Source organism: Lontra canadensis, unplaced genomic scaffold, assembly GCF_010015895.1.
Source record: "Lontra canadensis isolate GAN:19392208 unplaced genomic scaffold, GSC_riverotter_1.0 scaffold85, whole genome shotgun sequence".
NCBI lineage: Eukaryota > Metazoa > Chordata > Mammalia > Carnivora > Mustelidae > Lontra > Lontra canadensis.
Window position 1 is genome coordinate 8,648,974 of NW_022631079.1, and position 20,565 is coordinate 8,669,538.

Sequence of the window (20,565 nt, forward strand, 5' to 3'; positions counted from 1 at the left end):
CTTTCCTATCGTTCATGTGTTCACTGAGGTAGCACTTTTAATTTCCTTCAGGAGCTTTTTCTTCAATTCACGACTCGGCTAACTGGCATCAGAGGCCTTAGCTTTCAACATGCCTTCCTCACTGAGCTTTAGTCATGTCTAGCCTTTGGTTGATAGTGGGAGGCATGCAGCTTCTCCTTCCAGCTGAACACATAGAGACTACTGTAGGGCTATTAATTGGCTTAAATTCAATACTGCTATGTCTTGGGAATAGAGAGCCCAAGGACAGAGATGGACCTATATGAGGAAATGGCCAGTTGGTAGAGCCATTTACCAATGAAGTTCATGGTCTTGGACGCACATAGCTCATGGCGCCTGAAAACAACCCCAACAGTAAAGATCACTGGTCAGAGATCATCATAACAAATATGATGGCAACAAAAAAGTTAGAAATATTGTAAGTGTTACCAAAATGTGCCACAGAGACGCCAAGTGAGCAGGTGCTGTTGGAAAATGGGGCTGGTAGACTTGTTTCACCCAGGGCTGCCATAAACTTTCAAATTGTTTCAAAAAAAAAAAAAGCAAATTCCTTTAATCTGAATCCAAGTCCAATAAAGCAAAATGCAATAAAATGAGGTATGCCTATATTTAAAATAACAAATGCAGGGTGCCTGGGTGGCTCAGTGGGTTAAGCTGCTGCCTTCGGCTCAGGTCATGATCTCAGGGTCCTGGGATGGAGTCCCGCATCGGGCTCTCTGCTCAGCAGAGAGCCTGCTTCCCTCTCTCTCTCTGCCTGCCTCTCTGTCTACTGTGATCTCTCTCTGTCAAATAAATAAATAAAATCTTAAAAAAATAGCAAATGCAAACTTATAATAGTCATAATATGTTCAGTGAGCCGAATTACATCTGTCCCCCTCCCTAGTCTGAAGTCAACGAGAGAAGTTCATTCCTCTTCTTACTCAAATGTGGTGTGGCCCCTGGGAGCCCACAGTACAGTAGTGGTCAGGGATGAGGATGAGTGACCAAACGCCTGAACTGAACATCTGATTGGAAAGGGAGGTGTTTGACTGGGCTGAGACAGAAGCTATTGCAGGAAGACAGAAGCAAAAGAAACAGAAAATCCATACAAATCCACAAACATAAAAAGCACAGCAGGATGCTTGACAGGCGCCCATTCCGTAGAGAATTTCCTTTTGAAATTAATGGGAGAGTATGTAAAGCAGCTGATTGGCTGTCCTCTGTTCTACCATGTGGGTTGGAGACCACTCGCAATTTCTGTCATGGGAAGAAGGAGGCTGTTTAAGAAAACACGGTGGCTTGGTTAGCACAAGTGTGACAGACTCCATGGTAAGTGCTGGGTCACTGACATGCTGAGTCAATGAATCAGGATCCGAGTGGGGCAGCGGGCAGGTGTGCAGCCGACCATGTTCTCGGCATGTTCCTCAAGCCCCTGCCAACTCTTACGAACCTGATGCGGAATCATAGCTCTGCCTTCATGCCATCTCCTCCCTGAGACAAGTGTTCCCACGGTGCCATGTCTGGGAACCAGTGTTTGGAGCACGACTAGGAACACATCAGCGAACAACTGCGGGGGGTTTCTGGGGGCACAGGCGGCCCCACTGTCCCTGTAGGCAGAGCCATCGAGCTCATGTTTCTCATCCCGCCATCAAAGAAGTTAGATTCTGTCTCTTCTGCATAGGAAGGGGATCGATCTGTTAACAAATTGCATAAACAGTCCCTTCAAAATAGCTTTTTTTTGTTTGTTTTGGTAGCTTTTATACTAAAGATACTAAAATTTATACAGAGTATATTCAGAGGATATTCTGGCACCAGGGTTTGGAAGGCTGTTACCAAGTATATACTTATAGCCATTGCTTTAGAATTTTGATTTTTGCATGTTTCTCCATGTGAGAGTATTTGTTTATAATAATGAAAGAATACTTCATTGTCCATGGGCATGGTAGCTTCATGGAGAAGGTGACCTTGCAGCGGAAATATTTCCCTCCTGGGAGAAGAAGGCCAGGATCTTAGTTCTTCTGCAGTCACACAAGGTTTGTCGGGGGACCTCATGGGACTGTAACTCTGGGTCCTTCCTGGATCACCTTGGATTGTTTTAAACTTTTGATTAAAAACTTCACAGTGTAGCTTCTGGAAATATTTGTCGTCTTAGCACAGCACTTTCCTTATGGCTTTAAGTTTCATAAAAACCATTGGCCTTTAGCATTATTTGGAAATCCTTTCCACAGTATTTCTAACAAAGCAGGATGTGTGTGTGTGTGTGTGTGTGTGTGCGTGCGTGCACACGTGCATGTTCCATTCTCCAGCTCAACCCTAACTCATGGAACTTGATAACATTTATTCATCACATAGAATAAGAATATACTAACCTTAGGGGTTTTCTTTTATGAAAGCCAGCTAGAAACTTTTCTAAAAACTTAATTACCTAAAAGGTCTTTGTGACACAATGATCTGTACTTTGCTTGGTCATTTTCAAAGTAATATGAAAGCATACATGTTTGTTAAGTGTTATCTGATAATAAAAACATATAGTAATATCAATCATTAAATCATTACCCCTACAGTTCATGAATTCCTATACACACAGACACACACATGCATGCTTTTAAGCTCTAGACTTTCCAAGATCAAGTTAGAGAGTTTGGAAGATGTTTAGTTTACAGAATCCATGCCTTCAATATTATCTTAATGCATGTGAGAGATTCTGCTGCCTTTGTGGATGTGGTGGTCATTAAATTCCACCACAGCCAATTTTACAAATGGAGCAACAGAACCGTGGCCTGGACCAAGAAATGAACAGCAGCTCCAGAATTTTACAGCTGCATTGGTTCTATTTCTCCTTTCTGTGATGCCTTTTGCCCTCTTTCCATTTTAATTTTGGTGGACACAGGGCAGGCTGTGCCAATGAAACCAAAGATCCAAGCCCCATGGCCATGGCTTCTGAATCTGTATGTACATCAGAAAACTACAGGAAGCTTCATAAAAACACAGCTTTTCCTGGGATGCTGCTGCAGAGCCTGATCCTGCTGAGAGCAGAGCTGCCCTTCCATGGACAATGGACAAGGGTGTGGGGACCAAGAGATGCCCCTTGTTGCTGTGGGATGCTGGACAGCGTCCACCAGCCACCCCAAAGCAAAGGGGAGCCTGCTGGTCTGTTCAATTAGTGTGTAAAGTCACTCTCCAAAATATATTTTTAGAAGTTCATATTACCAAGGAGATTCTAACTACCCAGCGGGCTTACAGATGACACATTGCACTTGTTTTTATGACCAACAGGTCCCCACTAACTATTCACACAGCTGGCAATGCAACCTCAGGTGTTCACTGTGGGAATCCTGCTCTCCTCTGCAGACCCGCCTCTTCCCTGCTGCTAATACCTGCACCGTCCTTCCAGGGCTTCGATGCAAACATGGAAGATGTTCCAGATGCCTGTCTTCCTCCAGCCACATTCTGTCCATGGATTTGCCCCGACTCCCTCCCCTCCTCCATTCCCACCTGCTCCACCCCATCCCCACTAACGGGTCTCCTTGCTCCTGCACAGCCTGGTGGCCAAAGGCCCCAACTACTCTGCCAGTGGGAGTCCTGGACCTGTCACTTTCCAGCGGCATGATTTGAGGGTCCCCCTCGGGTCCACGCCTCCCCCAGCATCTGTCCAACAGATTAGGGTCCCGGGAGCACACTCCCTCTGCTTGAAGGCTTGCTCCGGTTTTCTGGAAGCAAACCTTACTTTCAAATTGAGTGCTTCTCTGGATGGCTCTATCTAAAATTGTGACCCCTTCCCCCATCCATGGTCTGTGCGCCCCTCCCCCACCATATTCAGCGTCACAGCACCTGCCGCTGCACACCAGCCACCTGCTCCAGCAGCAGCTCTCAGGGCCCTGGTTCTGTGCACAGACCTGCGTACCGCACACCCGGGGCAGGGAGTGTTCTCCTCCGCTCCCTGCCACGGTTACCACCGTGCCCAGCACAGAGAGGGTACTGAGGACACAGGAGCTCCATGTTTGGGGGCACTGCTTTTTCAACTCTTCAGTGTGGGGCATTACTTGGACATTCCTTGGAGTCATGCCTGGGAGGAAAGTGATTTGCATCCTCAGGAGAGAGTCTGTGAGGCTTTCCTCTTATACATAAATTGGCTAAGAGATTTTACCTTTTAGAGGCTCCTTCTTGTCTCGAGGATAAAAAACAAACAAAACCCTGGCTTATATGTCATCAGATAGTTTCTTGTGTTACCCAAAATCAAAACCTGAGATCTGTTCTTGCTTTCTCTTTGCACTTTGACTGTAACTACTCTTCCCTCTGCTAGTGGGCTCACTCTGAAAAGGCAGCAGCAATGACAGACCATCAAAACACACCAGCGATGTTATGAAATTCGTATTAAAACAAGTGTCTATGAGCCAGCGGTACATTCTGAAGGCACTTTATAAATAAGCACAATGAAAGCTTCCTGGTGAAGCCTGGACCATGTGTCCACTTGCATGATTATACTATTTTTCTTTTATTATGACGATACACTGCAGAGAATCAGGCAATTAGTCATCTATCATGCCTTTCGGCAGCAAATGTCTTTTTATTTCTTTATTTTTTTAAATAAATGTGACCTCAGCCTTATTAACCCTGCCAGCAGCTAATTATCAAGAAAACAGCTTCAAAAAAAAAAAAAAAAGAAAACAGCTTCAGTCATTGAAAATTTGCTCATCTTTGCAGTGTGCCAGCTGGGATCATTTTCACTTTTCCCCAGATCTCAAAAATTTTCAGTGTATAAGGAACTTTGCTTATAGGACAAAATATATGAAAATCTTTAATAGGTCCTAGACTTCTGTGATAATTAGGCATGTGATTGATAAAAGTAGAATGTATTACTGGGATGCCAGGATCTTTATTTAGCTTTCTCTGTTCTTGGCATTCACTTGAGCCATGAAAACCAAGCAGAAATTGAGTAAGTTGAAGGCCTGTTACAACCACTGGAGCCCAGGATGTCTAGAAAGATCCTTACGTACTTTAACACATCACATACCTTTCAATAAAGTAAGTCAATATATTTACCTCTTATCCTGTTGCAATGTTTTGGTCAGTTTCTGTGATAAGATGCTTGCCCCAAAGCCCCCAACAGTCATACATCCATCCAATGCAAAGTTGGAGGTAGTTTTGGGGCTGGAAGATATAATTGATCCAATTCAGATCAACACTAGATTCACCATCACCAAAATGCTCAGATTTTATGTATGCAGTGAGAGTAGGTATAGAAACCACAGCAGAACTTCCAGCTTGTCACAAACCACCATTGTCAATTCCCCCATAAATGACTCCTTCCATCTAGAAATTGCAACCCTATCGGGGTGACACGTAGCCAGAGCAGAGAAAGCAAATTATAACCAGGTCAAGGTTACCTGAGAACCATTTACAGCTGACTCTTTTCTGACCAGTGTCTCAGACTTTGCAGGGTCAAACTCTAAGGTTGCCAAAGTTCCCACCAGGTCCACACCACTAGAGTAGCATGGGAAGTTTATAAAGGAGGGTTGTTTCTGCTGGTGAAATGTGATGTGAGCACAGAAGAGAAGATGTGGCCACCAACACACACACACACACACACACACACACACACACACACACACACGGAGGTGTTCGAAATTGCATCAGATCATGGGCAGCAGTCATTCACCATGGTATACACACTGATCCTTTGCAGGACTTGCCTGTGACACACCTGTATCCATCTACCATGTATAACCGGGTTTCTAGGGAAAATGAAATACTGCTTATACATAGTTTCACAGGAACACACATATTACTCGACGGAGCTAAACCTCGTGGTTTGGCACACAGCAACCAATCACACGAGCTTAATGGGCACAATAAAGTGTATCATTAGCATACCTGTCATGTTGCAGTATACAAGAGCAGGTCCCAGCGGGCCACTTCCGTCTGAATCAATATAGTAGAACCCTGAGGAGTCCCCTCTGTGCCTGTGGGCATCACAGGACTGCTCGAACAGAGCTGCAAAGGACAGGGGTCTCAGACAGGGCTGCAGTGGGATGGATCCTTCCCTGTCCTTAGTGATGGGATGCTTTCCCCAGTGATACTCATTCTGCCTTGCTCTCTGGGACAGTTTTTCCAGGGGAGTGTTCCCCTGTGTCAGTCAGGCAGCATGAAGACCCTGAAACTTGGAGCAAAAGATTTTAAGAGGTTATCACCTTTTGTATCTGAACTCTCCCTGCTCTAGCAACAAGATTCATTCCAAAAACACGGCAACTGGCCTCACACTATCTCCTATTCTGCCCCATGATATCTAAGCCTCGGAAGTGCACTGGCTTTGTCTCCTTAAGTGATCTGTTATTACCTAATAACCATGTCGATGTATTAAATTACTCAGTAGTTTTATCCTCTGTTTACTTAAAACAATATACTTGTGCAATGCATTACTTTCCAGAGGAGTTTTATAAATCAGCAAGTCTCCTTCATTCCATTTATAATGTGTGTTTTAAAAGGAAAGTTCCTGAAATGCTTCACAAATGATTATTCAAGCAAACTGAAATTCAAGCAGTTTGCTTGAATATGAAATTTGCTTGAATTTCACATATATATATATATACATATATATGAAATATCTCTCAGTAATTTCAACATGTCCAGATTCTTAGTTGAATTTTTTATACGTACAATAAATGTTTTGCTATCACCAGGCAAGTGACTAACATCAGTAGATGATGGACTTAATCAATGTTCAGAATAAGTCTAAATGACTAATCAACTGAGTAATAGCTCCCACGTATCTCCCTCATTTCCATGACATGAAAGACCCTTTGAAAACCTGAGAAGTGGCTAATGGCAGCCAGTCAAGGACAATGCGGACTGGGTCCCTCAGCCCCCCTAAGGCTGAGACCTGGCATCCATGAACACAGACCCGCAAGTGGCCAGCCCAGAGTCACAGAGCAGAGTGACCCTAGCAGGGACAGAGGGGGCCAAGCGTGGATGGAGAACAGACACCATTCTAAGCTTTCTGAATTATCTACCTTTTAAATCTCTGCCTCTTTTGAAAAGCGAAGAGAATCCGGGAGAAGCGGGGCAGCCAGGGCAGAGGGATTTTCTCCTTTCTCACTGAAGAAGAAGATCAAAGTCATGTCTGCCTGCCCAAGGATTTTGCAAAATACGACATTCTTTTATAAATTATGGCTGAGTGTCAGTGTGTCAAATTAGATTGGCCCCCATCTGTCACACACCTAGCACCACCATCCACTCATGGCCACAGAGACAACATGGATTGCTTTCCCAGACATGCTGGCAGTTTGCCCACTCATGTTTGTGTTTTTGCAAATACATGAATATGCTCGTAACTGCCTAGGAGAGTGTCCAGAGGGACAGACGCAAAGTGCTAATGGTGGTTACATTTGGGTTGGGGCTGGGCCTGCCTGGGGACAAGAGGTAGCGAAGGAAACACTAGGAAGACACCTGCTGTACGTGTGAATGCAGACACATTCACTGGACCCTTACACCAAAATCTCATCATCTCTGATCCCTTCCTGTGGCTTTGGAATTATCCCACCTTCACTTTGGTAGACAGAGAATCAGTAAAGTCAGTTCAGTCATTCGACCAAATCAAATTATGAAGGCCACGAGTGAAAGACCCTTTTTTATAACACCTGGGACTTTTTCAATCAGAGTTGTTTGGAGCGATGTTTAATTCAGAGTTACTGATAACACTTTAGCAACTGCGCCTTAGTCATTAAGTCTGTGTAGGACACCTTGCTCGATGTGATGGGCAGACACTGTAAGTAGGAGGCCACCCCATTCCTAGCTGCAACTCTAGACCAGTCACTCAGCCTCAGACTTCCCAGATGCCCAGCTCCTTCCAAATAGTTACCTCAGCAAGTTCTTACCTGGTACCATAATAGTAAATAGAGATGCAGGTAGAATTGCTCTGGTTGAACTTATGGGATTTTGGGGGATTGAGTATTGAGTGACCTCCCTTTGTCTGCAGAGCCTTCTGGCCCCTCTACAGAACCCCCTGGGCTGGGGACCGAGCCTTCTCATCCCAACAATGATGCCTGCTTCCTTGGGGTTCAGTTCACTTAAGGTTGGATATGGGACAATCTATGCTTTGCTCGGTGAATTTTCATGTCATGCTGTGTCTCTAAAGGCCCAGAGAAGGGAGACATGCTACAAAAGAAGGGACTCAGAAATGGTGGCAGCCACTCTGGAAAATAGTACGGAGGCTCCTCAAAAAGTTGAAAATAGAGCTATCCTATGACCCAGCATTTCCACTACTGGGTGTTTGCCTGGAAGATACAAATGTCGTGATCCAAAGGGGCACGTGCGCCCCAATGTTTATAGCAACAATGTCCACCATAGCCAAACCAGGGAAAAAGCCCAGATGTCCACTGACAGATGAATGGATAAAGAAGACGTGGTGTGAAAATACAATGGAATGTTACTCAGCCATCAGAACGGATGACATCTTGCCATGTGCAACAACATGGACGGAACTACAGGGTATTATGCTCAGTGAAGTAAGTCAATCAGAGACAGACAACCATCATGTGATCTCACTCGAAATTGGAATTTAAGAAACAAAACAGAGGAGCATAAGGGAAGGGAGGGAAATATAAAATAAGATGAAATCAGAGAGGGAGACAAACCATAAGAGATCCTTATGAAAACAAACGAGGGTTGCTGGAGGCGAAGGGGTGGGAGGATAGGGTCACTGGGTGATGGGCTTTAAGGAGGGCATGGGATGGAATGGGCACTGGGTGTTACAGAAGATGGATGAATCACTGACCTCTCCCTCTGAAACTAATAATATACTATGTGTTAATGAATGGAATTGGAATAAAAATAAATAAATTTTAAAAAATGTCACTGATACACACAAAAAAGGAAAAAGTAGAATAAAAACATAAACAACAAAAGCTAGTAGTTAGAAAGCAGTGAGGATCTTGGGGCTCTGTTGTGAGCTTCTCGTAGTAATGAATTAGGGGTCAATAAAGGATGCTTAGCTATGAGATGGAGAAAATAATTCTTTAGGAAAGAGACTGGCATCCAAGGTGGAAGAAATGGGATGGAGAGGTGGTCGAGAGACCTCGCTGGCAGCAGTGTCACCACAGCCAAAGGAGCTGACCTCTGTCTTTCCTCAAGCGCACAGTGTGGAAAATAAAGCACTTACCTTCCAGGGCAGTTCTGAGGGTTAAAGGAGTTGAGACGTGCAGAACTAGACAAAGTGAGGGTCCCACAGGCATGTGGTAAGTCCCCAGTGTGTAAACCACCACCATCATCAAAGAGCATCAAGATTGCAAGGGACCTGAACGTTTGCCTGGCTTCTGGATGACATCTAGAAACCCCCCATGGTATTTCCCATCCTGTGCTCCTCCAGAGACTCTCCCCGTGTGATTTTATAAATACCAACCACCAGTACTTTGTCCTCTTTCTTTGGCAGACAGGACTTGAGAACCAAAGTTGGGTCCAACCCAAGGAACAGAACAAGTAACGCCACCATGCCATCCAGATTGCTTTTTGTATTGGGGGAGAGGGAGATTGTTTTTTCACTTTTTGTTATATTTTATCTTCTTATTCTTATCTTCCTTTGCCTCCTATTTTATTTTTTTTCCTGTCCTATTTGATATTATGGATTTCTGTAAGCTATTGTAACATGACTAGGAAATAAAATTGATTAAAAATAAACCAGACAAGGGCACCTGGGTGGTTCAGTTAGTTAAGTGTCCGACTCCTGATTTCAACTCAGATCATGATCTCAGGGTCATGAGATCGAGTGTGATGTCAAGCTCCAAACAGGGCTGGGATTCTCTCTCTCCCTCTCTCCCAGCCCCTCCCCACCTCTAAAATAAATAAATAACCAAACCAGACACAAATTAGTCTCTAAAATACCTACTGGTTTTGTTGTTTTCCACCGAATGACTGCACAGATACAGACATATATACACCAAATCACGGAAAGGAAAAAGGAACTGCACGGAAATTGAGACTGATGTGTGAGGCTTACAGGAATGGCAGGTTGCACCCGTGTATCCAGTGTGCGCGCAGTCACAGCTGAAGGTGTCCCAGGACTGGGAGCATTCGCCCCCGTGTTCACAGTAGCTGGGCAAACACCTGCAAGAAAACAGATACACTGGCTTTTCCCCACATTCTGTCAGGAGAAAATGTGTGTCTTAGCTCTAACCTGCTACAGTGAAACATGGTACCAACAGGGCCTTCAGGAGAAAAATGAGACCATGGACAAAACCTGCTGGGTCTGTCAAGAAGGTTTCCTAATGCAGTACCCACCACAGATAAGAAACCCACTAGATGCTACCAATTGTTCTGTATTGGCAGCAGATCAAGTTTTTACACATTGCATTCTGTCAAAAAAAATGTGTTTGCTTTTTCACAAATAAGGCAAGATTGGTTTCATCCATGATCAAAGTCAAAGTGCTAGCAAAGGCCAAAGGCGGCCAGCTGCACCTGTTCCCCTCCTAGCCTCCATGTCCTTGCAGTGGGACCTGCAGATCCTCCCACCAAGAGGCTTAGCCTTCTTCAACCTGGGTTGGGCATGGGACTTGCTCTGACAAATGGGGCATTAGCAAACTGAGACATTGGGGGCTAGAAGAGTGTTTGGGGGTGAAAGACCTGTACCTGGAAAACTATAATATATTGATGAGAGAAACCAGAGATGACACAAACCAACAGAAAGGCATGTTATGCTCATGGATTGGAAGAATTAGTATTGTTAAAATGTCCTGCTGCCCAAAGCAATCTACCTATTGAACACAGTCCCTATCAAAAGGCCAATAGTACTTTCTACAGAACTAGAACAACAACAACAAAAAAATCCTAAAATTTATATGGAACGACAAAAGACCATGAATAGTCAAAACAATCTTGAAAAAGAAGAACAAAGCTAGAGGTATAATTCTAGATTTCAAATGACTGCCAGGCTACAGTAACCAAAACAGCATGGTACTGGCACGAAAACAGACACAGAGACCCATGGCATAGAAGTGAGAGTGCAGAAATAGACCCATGATCATATAGTTAATTAATCTATGGCAAAGGAGGCAAGAATATACAATGGTGAAAAGAGAGTCTCTTCAATGAATGCTGGGAAAAATGGACAGCCACATGCAAAAGAACGGAACTGGACCACTTTGTTACACCACACACAAAAATAAACTCAAAATGTATAAAGACCTAAATGTGATACCTGAAACCATAAAACTCCTAGAACAAATATAAGCAGTAAACCCTTGCCCATCAGCCTTAGCAATATTTTTCTAGATATGTCTCCTCAGGCAAGGGAAACAAAAGCAAAAATAAACTATTGGGACTACATCAAACTAAGAAAGTTTTGTCCCATCAACAAACAAAAAAGCAACCTTTCGAATGAGAGAGGATATTTGCAAATCATATATCTGATAAGAGCTTAATAACTAAAATATATAAAGAGTGGATATAATGCAACATCAGAAAAACAAATAACAAATTAAAAAATGAGCACTGAATCTGGACAGATGTTTTCCCAAGAGGCCATCCGATGGCCAACAGACACATGAAAAAATGTTCATGACTCATCACCAGGGAAAGGCAGATCAGAACCATGATGAGATCTCATCTCACTCTGCTCAGAATGGCTAGTGTCAAAAAGACAGGAAATAGCAAGTGTTCGGGAGAATGTGGTAAGAAGGGAAGCTTTGTGCACTGTTGGTGGGAATGTAAACTGGTGCATCAACTACGGAAGCAGTATGGAAGTTCCCAAAAAAAGTAAGAATAGATATGACATATGATCCAGTAATTCCACTTCTGGGTATTAATTCCAAGAAAAACAAAAACATGAATTCCAAAGGCTACATGCACCCTATGTTCTTTGCAAGCATTATTTACAAAAGTCAAGACATGGAAGCAACCTGACTAGTCATAACAGATGGGTGGACAAGGAAGATGTGGTATATAAACACACAACAGTAGACTGCTCAGCCATAAAAGAAATCTTGCTATTTGAGAGAACACGGATGGACCTAGAAGGTATTATCCTCGGTGAAATAAGTCAGATGGAGAAAGACAAATACCATATGATTTCATTTGAATGTTGAATCTAAAACAAACAAACAAACAAATGAGCAAACAAAAGACCATAAAAAAGAGAAACAGACTCATATATATGAGAACAAACTAGTGGTTGCCAGGTAATAGGGGAGGGGAGAAGGGCAAAATATGTAAATGGGATTGAGAGGTACAGCCTTTGGTTATAAAATAAATGCCAGGGATGAAAAATACAGCATAGAGAATATAGTCAATAGTATTATAATAAGTTTTTGTGGTGAAACTTGTTAACAACACCATTCAGGGTGAGTGTTTCATAATGTATATAATGGCTAGTCAGCCACTCACTCTACTGTACACCTAAAACTAATAAAATATGTAAACTGTGTTTCAATTACAGATTAAAAGAACTTAAAGTTAACCTAACTTAGATCATAGACCTAATTGTAAAATACCAAACTGTTAAACTCCCAGAAGAGAACGCAGGAGAAAAATCTAGCTGACCTTGGGCATGGCAGTGACTTTTCAGATATGGTCTATGAAAGAAATTTGAAAGTTGATAATTCAGGCTTCATTAAAATTTAAAACTTAAGGGAATAAGAATAGAGGCCACAGACTGGAAGACTGTCTTTGCAAAATTCGTATTTGACACAGGATGGATATCCAAAATATAGATACAACTTTTTAAAAATTCAACAATAAGGGCAATGAACAACCAATTAAAAACTGGGTCCAAGGAGTCAAAAGATCTGAACAGATGCCTTACAAAAGATGACCAGACGGAAAATACACGTATGTAATCATGAACAGATGCCTTACAAAAGATGACCAGACAGAAAATACACATATGTAAGCCTGCTCAACATCATTAGTCATTTGGAAAGCACAAATCAAAACCACAACGAGATGCCACTTCTCACCCACTGGAATGGTTCTCATCAAAAAGACATCATAATAGGTGTAGGCAGGGCCAAGGAGGATTTGGACCCTTCTACATCACTGCTGGGAATATAAAATGGTATTTTGGAAATCCATCTGGAAGTTCCTCAAGCAGTTAAACACAAACTCACCCCAACCCAGCAATTCCGCTCCTAGGTATCTGCCCAAGAGAACCAAAAACTCAGGTCTGCATAAAACCCTGTACATTCATGTTTATATCAGCATTATTCATAAGAGTCAAAAAGTAGAAACAACCTACATGTCCATCAAATGAAGAATGGGTAAAACAAATTTGTTAATATCCTCACAAAGGAATGTTATGCACCACACATTTTCAATGATGTAGAAATGAAGACCGACATCAATTTAAAGGCAGATTGCTTAAGTCCTGACAAGCCACATGGCCTCTCTTGTCATACAGTTAAAGCTCTCGATATAGCCCTTCAAAAGCCTCATACATATGCAGGAACTTACATAAGTACTTGTTATCCTCTGGAGCTCAACGCCTATTTCTCTCAAGGAGCCAAAGGAATGGGTAACTTTGGGTTCCTTCTACTCTATATGCAGTTAGCACTCCTTTGCTATTTGGGAGGAAGGTGCTGGAAATGAGCCCAATGTCTTTCAAAGGACACACATAAACACTCTCCTGCTAGGTCTTCTGGCATTTGAATGTAAGACACCTGATTCCATGCCAAGAATTAGAAGGTGAGCTTCTTGGGAAAATGGAAGAACGTCTCTTCACCTCTAATGATTATAGAGCAGGTCTGTTTGTACCCGGGCCCTTTCCTTAGTGACTATTGTCCCATGTCCTTGGTCTATTTAGGACAGTTTCCTTGACTCTACACACCTGAGGTCAGCTTCCTTACCCCAAACCTCCAGCTTTCCTGGCAGGACCCAGCATGCACAAGGAAGACCAGAGAGAGGCACCAGCTGTAGTAAGAAAACTAAAATAGCAGCACACCCCCACATTTGTGATTGGTGAAAACCACAAGTCCAGCATGTGGATATGGGGATAAAGTGTGCCTAAACTTAGAGCAGGAAATATGAAGATTTGTGGTAGAAATCTGGGTGGAAAAGAGGACACTGATGAAGCATTTGGTGAATGGGCAAGGGTCTCATTCCCGAAAGATGGAACAGAAGCAGGATTCTCTTCTCTACAGTGAGAAAGAGATCTCCGCTTTGAGATGGAAACTTCAGTAGATGTCATGCTTAAGATTCTTCTCAACTTTAGGATTTTGTACTTCTATGATTCCCTAAATATCTTCAGATTTAATAACTAAGCCTCTTGACTCTGCCTCCCAAAATCATGCTTCTTCTTCAGTGTTCCATTGAGTGGTGATACCACCCTTTATATAGCTGTCCAAGCCAGAACCCAAGGGTCATCCTGACCTGTCCCTCTCCATCCCCCCATAGCCACGCACTCATCAGCTTGTGCTTCTGTTGAACAAACACCATGTAAGTCATCTACATTTTTCTCTTCCCTACCTCAGGCTATCATCCCTTCTCGTATGGGTAGGCAGGTCCTTACCTGGCCTCCAGGCCACACACCCTCTCTCTGTGGCCCACACCCAAAGCATCTTCCCCCATAGGCAGTATTGCTTAGCTGTGCAAGTGGCTTCCTAGCACAGAGGCTTCAGTGACTTCCTGGGGAACCTTAGATCAGTGTCCAAATTTTGAGCTGGCCACCAGGCCTCTGCAGTGTAACCCCTTCCCAGCCAGGCAACCCAATCTCTCGCCATCCCTGCTGCTCATCCTCAGACACCCAATTTCTACAGCAGCCATGTTCAAACAGGCAGACTCATGGCGGAAATTTGGCTTGGGCTCATGGCTGTACCTTCGCTGGATGTCCAGCCTCTCTCACTCAACTGATGTACCTACCTTCCACCCCAGGGTAGGTGTCTCTCCTTCCTCTCTTATAGCCCTGTCTTGTCCCAGCACAAATTAGGCACCCGTCCTGCATGTCTCCACAACCTCCCCACAACTTCCACCTCAGTCTACTGATCTCTAAAAAATAACACGTAGAGCACGTGATGCTGCATTTTGCATCTAGAAGATGAACACTGGCCAAAGTCCACAGAGGTGGGAAAAGTGGTCCCATCAGTACAGTTCCGCCTAGAGATGTTCAAGTTGGCATTCCTGTGATCCTAAAAGAAACCTGGAAAGGACTGTGTAACCTGAGTTATAGGACATGAAATCCTAATATCCAAAACACAATTGCTGTGAGACATGATCCTTCACCACAATAACCTCGTTCCTGAAGCCTTGTCCCCAAGAACCCACAGCTTTCCCAGTTTCATGGGAACCTGGGGTGCACAGAGCACCATATGCATGAGTCCTTGTGCAGCTCAGGAAGGTCTCCTGTATCCCCAGCCAGTTTCAAACATCTTTTCATAACCTGCTGTGCCGTTGGGCCAGGAATGCTCTTATGCATCATGAATTATTAACTCCTTTGCCCGACAGATAAGAGTTACAAAATTGCCTGCATTGCAATCATAAATCGCAGCTTCACCTGAACACAGCGTGACTGGCTCTGGACAGGCAAGGTGCGGGCTGGCAACAGCCGGGCTCGGCAAGGAGCAAGTGCCCAGCAAGAGCCTGGCATGGATGGTTGCTCTGTCATATTTCCACGTGAATCTCTTCCATGATGCATTGAACATGGAGGTGGAGGTGTGGCCTGAAGCACTAAGGAAGAGTGAATGTTTCTAACAGTGAAGAGTAAGGATGTGTTTTCTGATGCCACAAAAACCATAAAAAATTACAATTATTGGCTACATCAGCCAAATTGCCAATGGCTCTTTTCAGACCCACTTATGGGGTTGCCATGAACCTCAGCTTCTGCTTTGAAAGTGGGGTTGCCATGAACCTCAGCTTCTGCTTTGAGCGGGAAAGGTAACTTAATACACCAGATCCCAGAGGTCCCTATCCATTGCTGGTACATACTTCTAACAATAATTTTTGGGTGTGATATGGGGAATCTTTCTATTTTGGTGATACACACACACACACACACATATACACACACAGAGGCATACCTCATGCATACTTTGTTATTGTTGTTGGTGGTGGTGGTGGTTTTTTTTGTGTGTTTTTGGCTAAAGACCTTTCTGCACAAAGGGGCAACATGCATTTCTTATGTAAGAGAAACACTGATTGCATCATGCTTTGTGCAGGAATTCCCAGGGCACTGAGGTAACTTCCTGTGAGCATCATAAGCTGCACGACTGAACAACAACCTGACCCCTGACCCCTGGCCCTCCTGAGCCACTGACAGCCATTCTCATCATTGAGGGCTATACCTTACCTCCAAGCTAGTGTTTCTGAACCCCCTCCCAATACTAAGATTCAGGATTCCAGAACTGGCGGAAGCTATAACTTACAGACGAAGCCAGTTTCTATGCCAGCATACATTTCATAATCTGAGAATTAGGATTCAAAGTCTTTGCCTAATTCTTTGAATCTACTTTTGCCCCTACAAATGAACAGAATGTAAACGATACCCATGAACATCTGCATTAAGGAAAGCAAGTTCTTATGAGTTAATATTTCAAGTTACTGGAACTTATGGTTTTCTAACACACTGCCAAATTGCAACATTACTTGTACTTTATTGGACATGACGTGGGATTCCGACTAGTGCTGTTAAACTGGGAACAGATTTACTGCACAAAGCACTTTGCACAGCGTGAACTTGGAAGAGGCTGGCCAAACACAGATGTGGGAGGGTGTCTGGAGTGTGCTAATTTATTCGACAGGAACATAAGGCAGTCCTGCTTCAGGAAGGGCAGACATAACAGGCACAGAAAAAATTTAATGTCATCAAGCTAAGCCATCCCTTCTAGCTAGAAAACCTGAAAGTCCAAGAGTGCGACAAATAAGACAGTTTGAATAAAGTTGCAAGATTTCGTGATTTTAACGTCCTACGGCTTCAGGGGTTTTCTTTCCTTCTTTCTTTCTTTCTTTTTTAATTGAGGTACAATTGACTTAAAACATTATATTAGTTTCAGGTGTACAATAGAACGAGTCAATATTTGTGTATCTTGTGACGTGATCACCACAATAAGTCTCACTAACATCCAGCACCACACAGTCACAAAATTTTTTTCTTGCAACGAGAACTTTCAAGATCCTCAGCGACTTTCAAATATGCACAACAGTATTCACTACAGTCATCATGCTGCTCGCTACGTCTCCACACTTACTTATTTTAGAGTGGGAAGTTTGTGCCTTTGTCCCCTTGCACTCGTCCCCCACTATGTCCTCACTGACTGGTATGGTGTTCAGTGTGTGGTAACTGGGTTCCTTCCATTCCTCCTTGTGTTTGTGTGACTAGGAATCCCCGAGGCTGAGACCCTTCTAGGGGAAGAGTTACTTTTCATTTTCCACATAGAAAAGGGAGTGTGGGGTGAATCCCGCTGACCACATGTGGCTTTCAACTTTCTGGTCCTCAACGATTCACCATCTTTCTAGAATATTCTAATCTGTTTTGTGCCGTGAAAGAATTTTTAGAAGTATTTTCACTCATCAGTATTTACACTCATCGACAATTATAGCACCACGTACAGGATTCTATAAAAACTAAGTGGCTTGGGGACACATGCAAGGAAAACTCACAACAGTGCATCTTCTAAGAAGACACCATCTGAAAGGAGCAACAGTTTGAAATTAAACAGGGTCGTTTTCTAGTTTTCAATTAATTATAGTTTTCCAGACGGGTTGGCTATCAGAAAGAGAGAAGGGGCTAGAAGGAGGTGCTCCCCCTCAGCAGCTCATTAGTTCTTAACCCACTACCCAAAAATTGAAATCAGGAATGCCGAAATGACCTGGGACGGCTTTACCTGTCAGTGAGGCCACATGTGTCTATCTGGAGGTCACGGAAAGTCCCCAGCGACCCCTGCTGTACCGTGATAAGGTCCACCGCCTGGTCACCAATGGAGATGAGCCTCAGGCAGCCCTGAAACCCTGCCAGGGGACCTCCGCATCCAGGGCCAGAGCTGCTGTCAGGACAGCCTGAATGAACACGGAGACACACAAAGGAGAAAGTCAACAGTCATGACCAAAACAGCCGTCAGTATTCTGTACGTGCAAGTTTGCCACCTCCTGCTCGCAGACGCCTGAAGATTACACTTCGTCATGGACGGGGCAGTGGATGGCTGAGAACAGACACTACTGGTTTTGCTAAAGCACAGAAATAACAACTCGAGCCAGGCTGGTGGCTGGCTGAAGGTAGCCGAAGGTAGCCGAAGGTAGACTCTACCAGTACAGTCAAGGCCCATTTACTCTAAGCTGAGTTTGATTTCTCTTTTGAAACCACCTGAAGAAATCGGTCCTTTCAGCATGATATTAAACTATATGAAGTAAAGGCCATGGGATAACAGAATCAGAAGGAAAACACAGGCCTACTAGGACCTATGAAATTTAAAATGCTTGAGAAATAACAATGTATGTGAGATTCCTACTCTGGGTGTGCAACACAACACAGTTGTGTGTGCTGTGCTGCAAGCACAACACAGTTAAAACAAGGTTTGACCATACACACTCAGAGACCTCGAACGACAATGTAAGTGACTTACATTTCCAACTGTTTCTGAATTAGGCATTTTAGTCAAATACCTTTTAACACACACACACACACACACACACACACACACACACAGTTAACAAGTATCTCAACAATATGGCCCTGAGAATAATGGAGAAAAGTTAGCATCCTGGAGCACCCCATGCAAAAAGAAATGGGCTTTGACTGTTTTCAATAATAGTAAATTTTTACAAGTTCTGCTGCATTCACTAATTAGCTTGCTGTAAATTACTGTTAAATTAATGAAGGAAAGAAGCCATCAGACCGCGGTGACTCACCAAAAGCTTCAGTGGCCTAGGACAGCAAACCAGAGTTTGAGACTGTAAATGAGTTTGATTTCTGTGTGGCTTCATGTGGCTTGTCAAGACTCTGAAACCGGAACCTATGGACAGTGGCCCCAGACAGCCACCCCCCCTTTCAGCCAGAGCGGAGCCAATCAGTAATTCTTCTCCCTGCTGCGGCTCCTCCTCTCCGGGAGCCCTCCCCCCACTCCTGCCCACGGAACACTCCTGACCACTTCTACTTCGGTGTTGTGTGATTCGGATCAGTTTTTGCTCCAAAACATCCTTAAAAATTTGAATCTGCCTCAGGTTATCTTCTACCATTACAAACCACAATGCCTAGCCTGTGGTTTTATTGTATCCCCCTGGTTTCCCACAAAGATAAGGCTCTTATACCCATGATGAGCAAGGACACAGCTTTGAAATCAATGTCAAAGTCAATCGGGGTTCAGAGCTGCCTCCTTCTCCTCCTGGGGTCAGGAGGCTGGCACGTGCTCTCCCAACCTCTGCGGAGCTGCCCTCAAAGCAATCACAGGTCCTTCGATGTGAGCGCCGCCAGATTCCCAGGGGACAGAAAAAGAGAAACAGACTCACTGCAAATGCTTTGGTGAAATGCCATCATGCGGAGAAATCTACAGACACAGCTTCATCTCCATTTCACACACACCCCTCATTTTGGGGACTGAGGCTGAGATTCTCCCCAGGAACTTCCCTGGCTGCAGGGAGCAGAGTCTCATGGGTGGTACCCTCCCCAAGGACGGCCAGTGCCCACAGATGCAATGGATGGGTCAGTGACCCACAGCCTCAACTGGGATGTCCCTAAGGGGCAATGCTTCTTCAGAGCTCCCTTGAGGTTTGTATGCAACGGCATTGTGCCTCGCCTTGTCTCTGCTCATCCCAGCTGCTCGCTCCCCTCCCCTGGTGGGGGTCATTCCTGAGAACTAACCTCACTAAGCCACGAGTCTCCCAAGCAGAGAGCCAGCTTCCTGGGGAACCTACCTGTAGCCACGTGGGATAAAATCTCAAAGCATTCACTTAATTGAGTATTTTATTTTCAGAAACAAAGACAGTAGAAACACAACATTTTTAAATAATTTAATATTCTTTTAATTCCAAGAAATTGTGAAACAAATTTTATGCTTCCTGAGAAACTCACCTATTTAATTCATTCTGTGCCTTATACAATTATGTCTCATTGACATCATTTCCAGGAGAATGTTTTCTTTTAACTTGTTAGATACAGAGTCATAACTATTCATCTTTCTAAAAAAAATCATTAAAAAATCATTTTCCAAGCATTTAAATATTAAGGAAGTTTTTGGTAATATTTACAGGTGGGGTTTGAGGTTATTTTATAAGTCTCTTATTTTTTAAATGAAATAGAATCAGTAATTAATTTTTTTAGAAAGATTTATTTATTTATGTGAGAAAAAGAGAGAGGGAGACAGTGACAGCATGAGGGGAGGAGGGACAGAGCATGGGAGACTCAAGCTGGGAGCCCAACATGGGGCCGGATCTCACGACCTTGAGATCACGCTCTGAGCCGACATCAGGCATCAGACATTTAACTACATCGTCCAAGTGCCCCTGGAATCAGTAATTTCATAAAGATTTGACTCATTATGCTTAAATGTTTTTCATTCTCCTCTGTCTGAACTTTTGTCATGAGGGTCACTGGTGCACCTTCAAAGGGCAGGGACTGAAGACGGAGCCTCCTCTTGTTCCCACCCAACAGCCACAAGCTTG

General features: G+C 43.7%; 1 protein-coding gene across 1 annotated transcript in view; it reads right to left on the bottom strand.

The window, feature by feature from the left end:
• Positions 1-20,565, bottom strand: part of LOC116882593 (contactin-associated protein-like 3) — a 151,556-nt gene that overhangs the window by 50,406 nt on the left and 80,585 nt on the right. The window contains exons 10-12 of the mRNA XM_032883114.1: positions 17,796-17,967; positions 9,989-10,095; positions 5,872-5,991 (exon numbers count right to left, since the gene is read on the bottom strand). Coding sequence (XP_032739005.1) covers positions 5,872-5,991; positions 9,989-10,095; positions 17,796-17,967 — 399 coding nt within the window. The remainder of the gene's footprint in view (positions 1-5,871; positions 5,992-9,988; positions 10,096-17,795; positions 17,968-20,565) is intronic.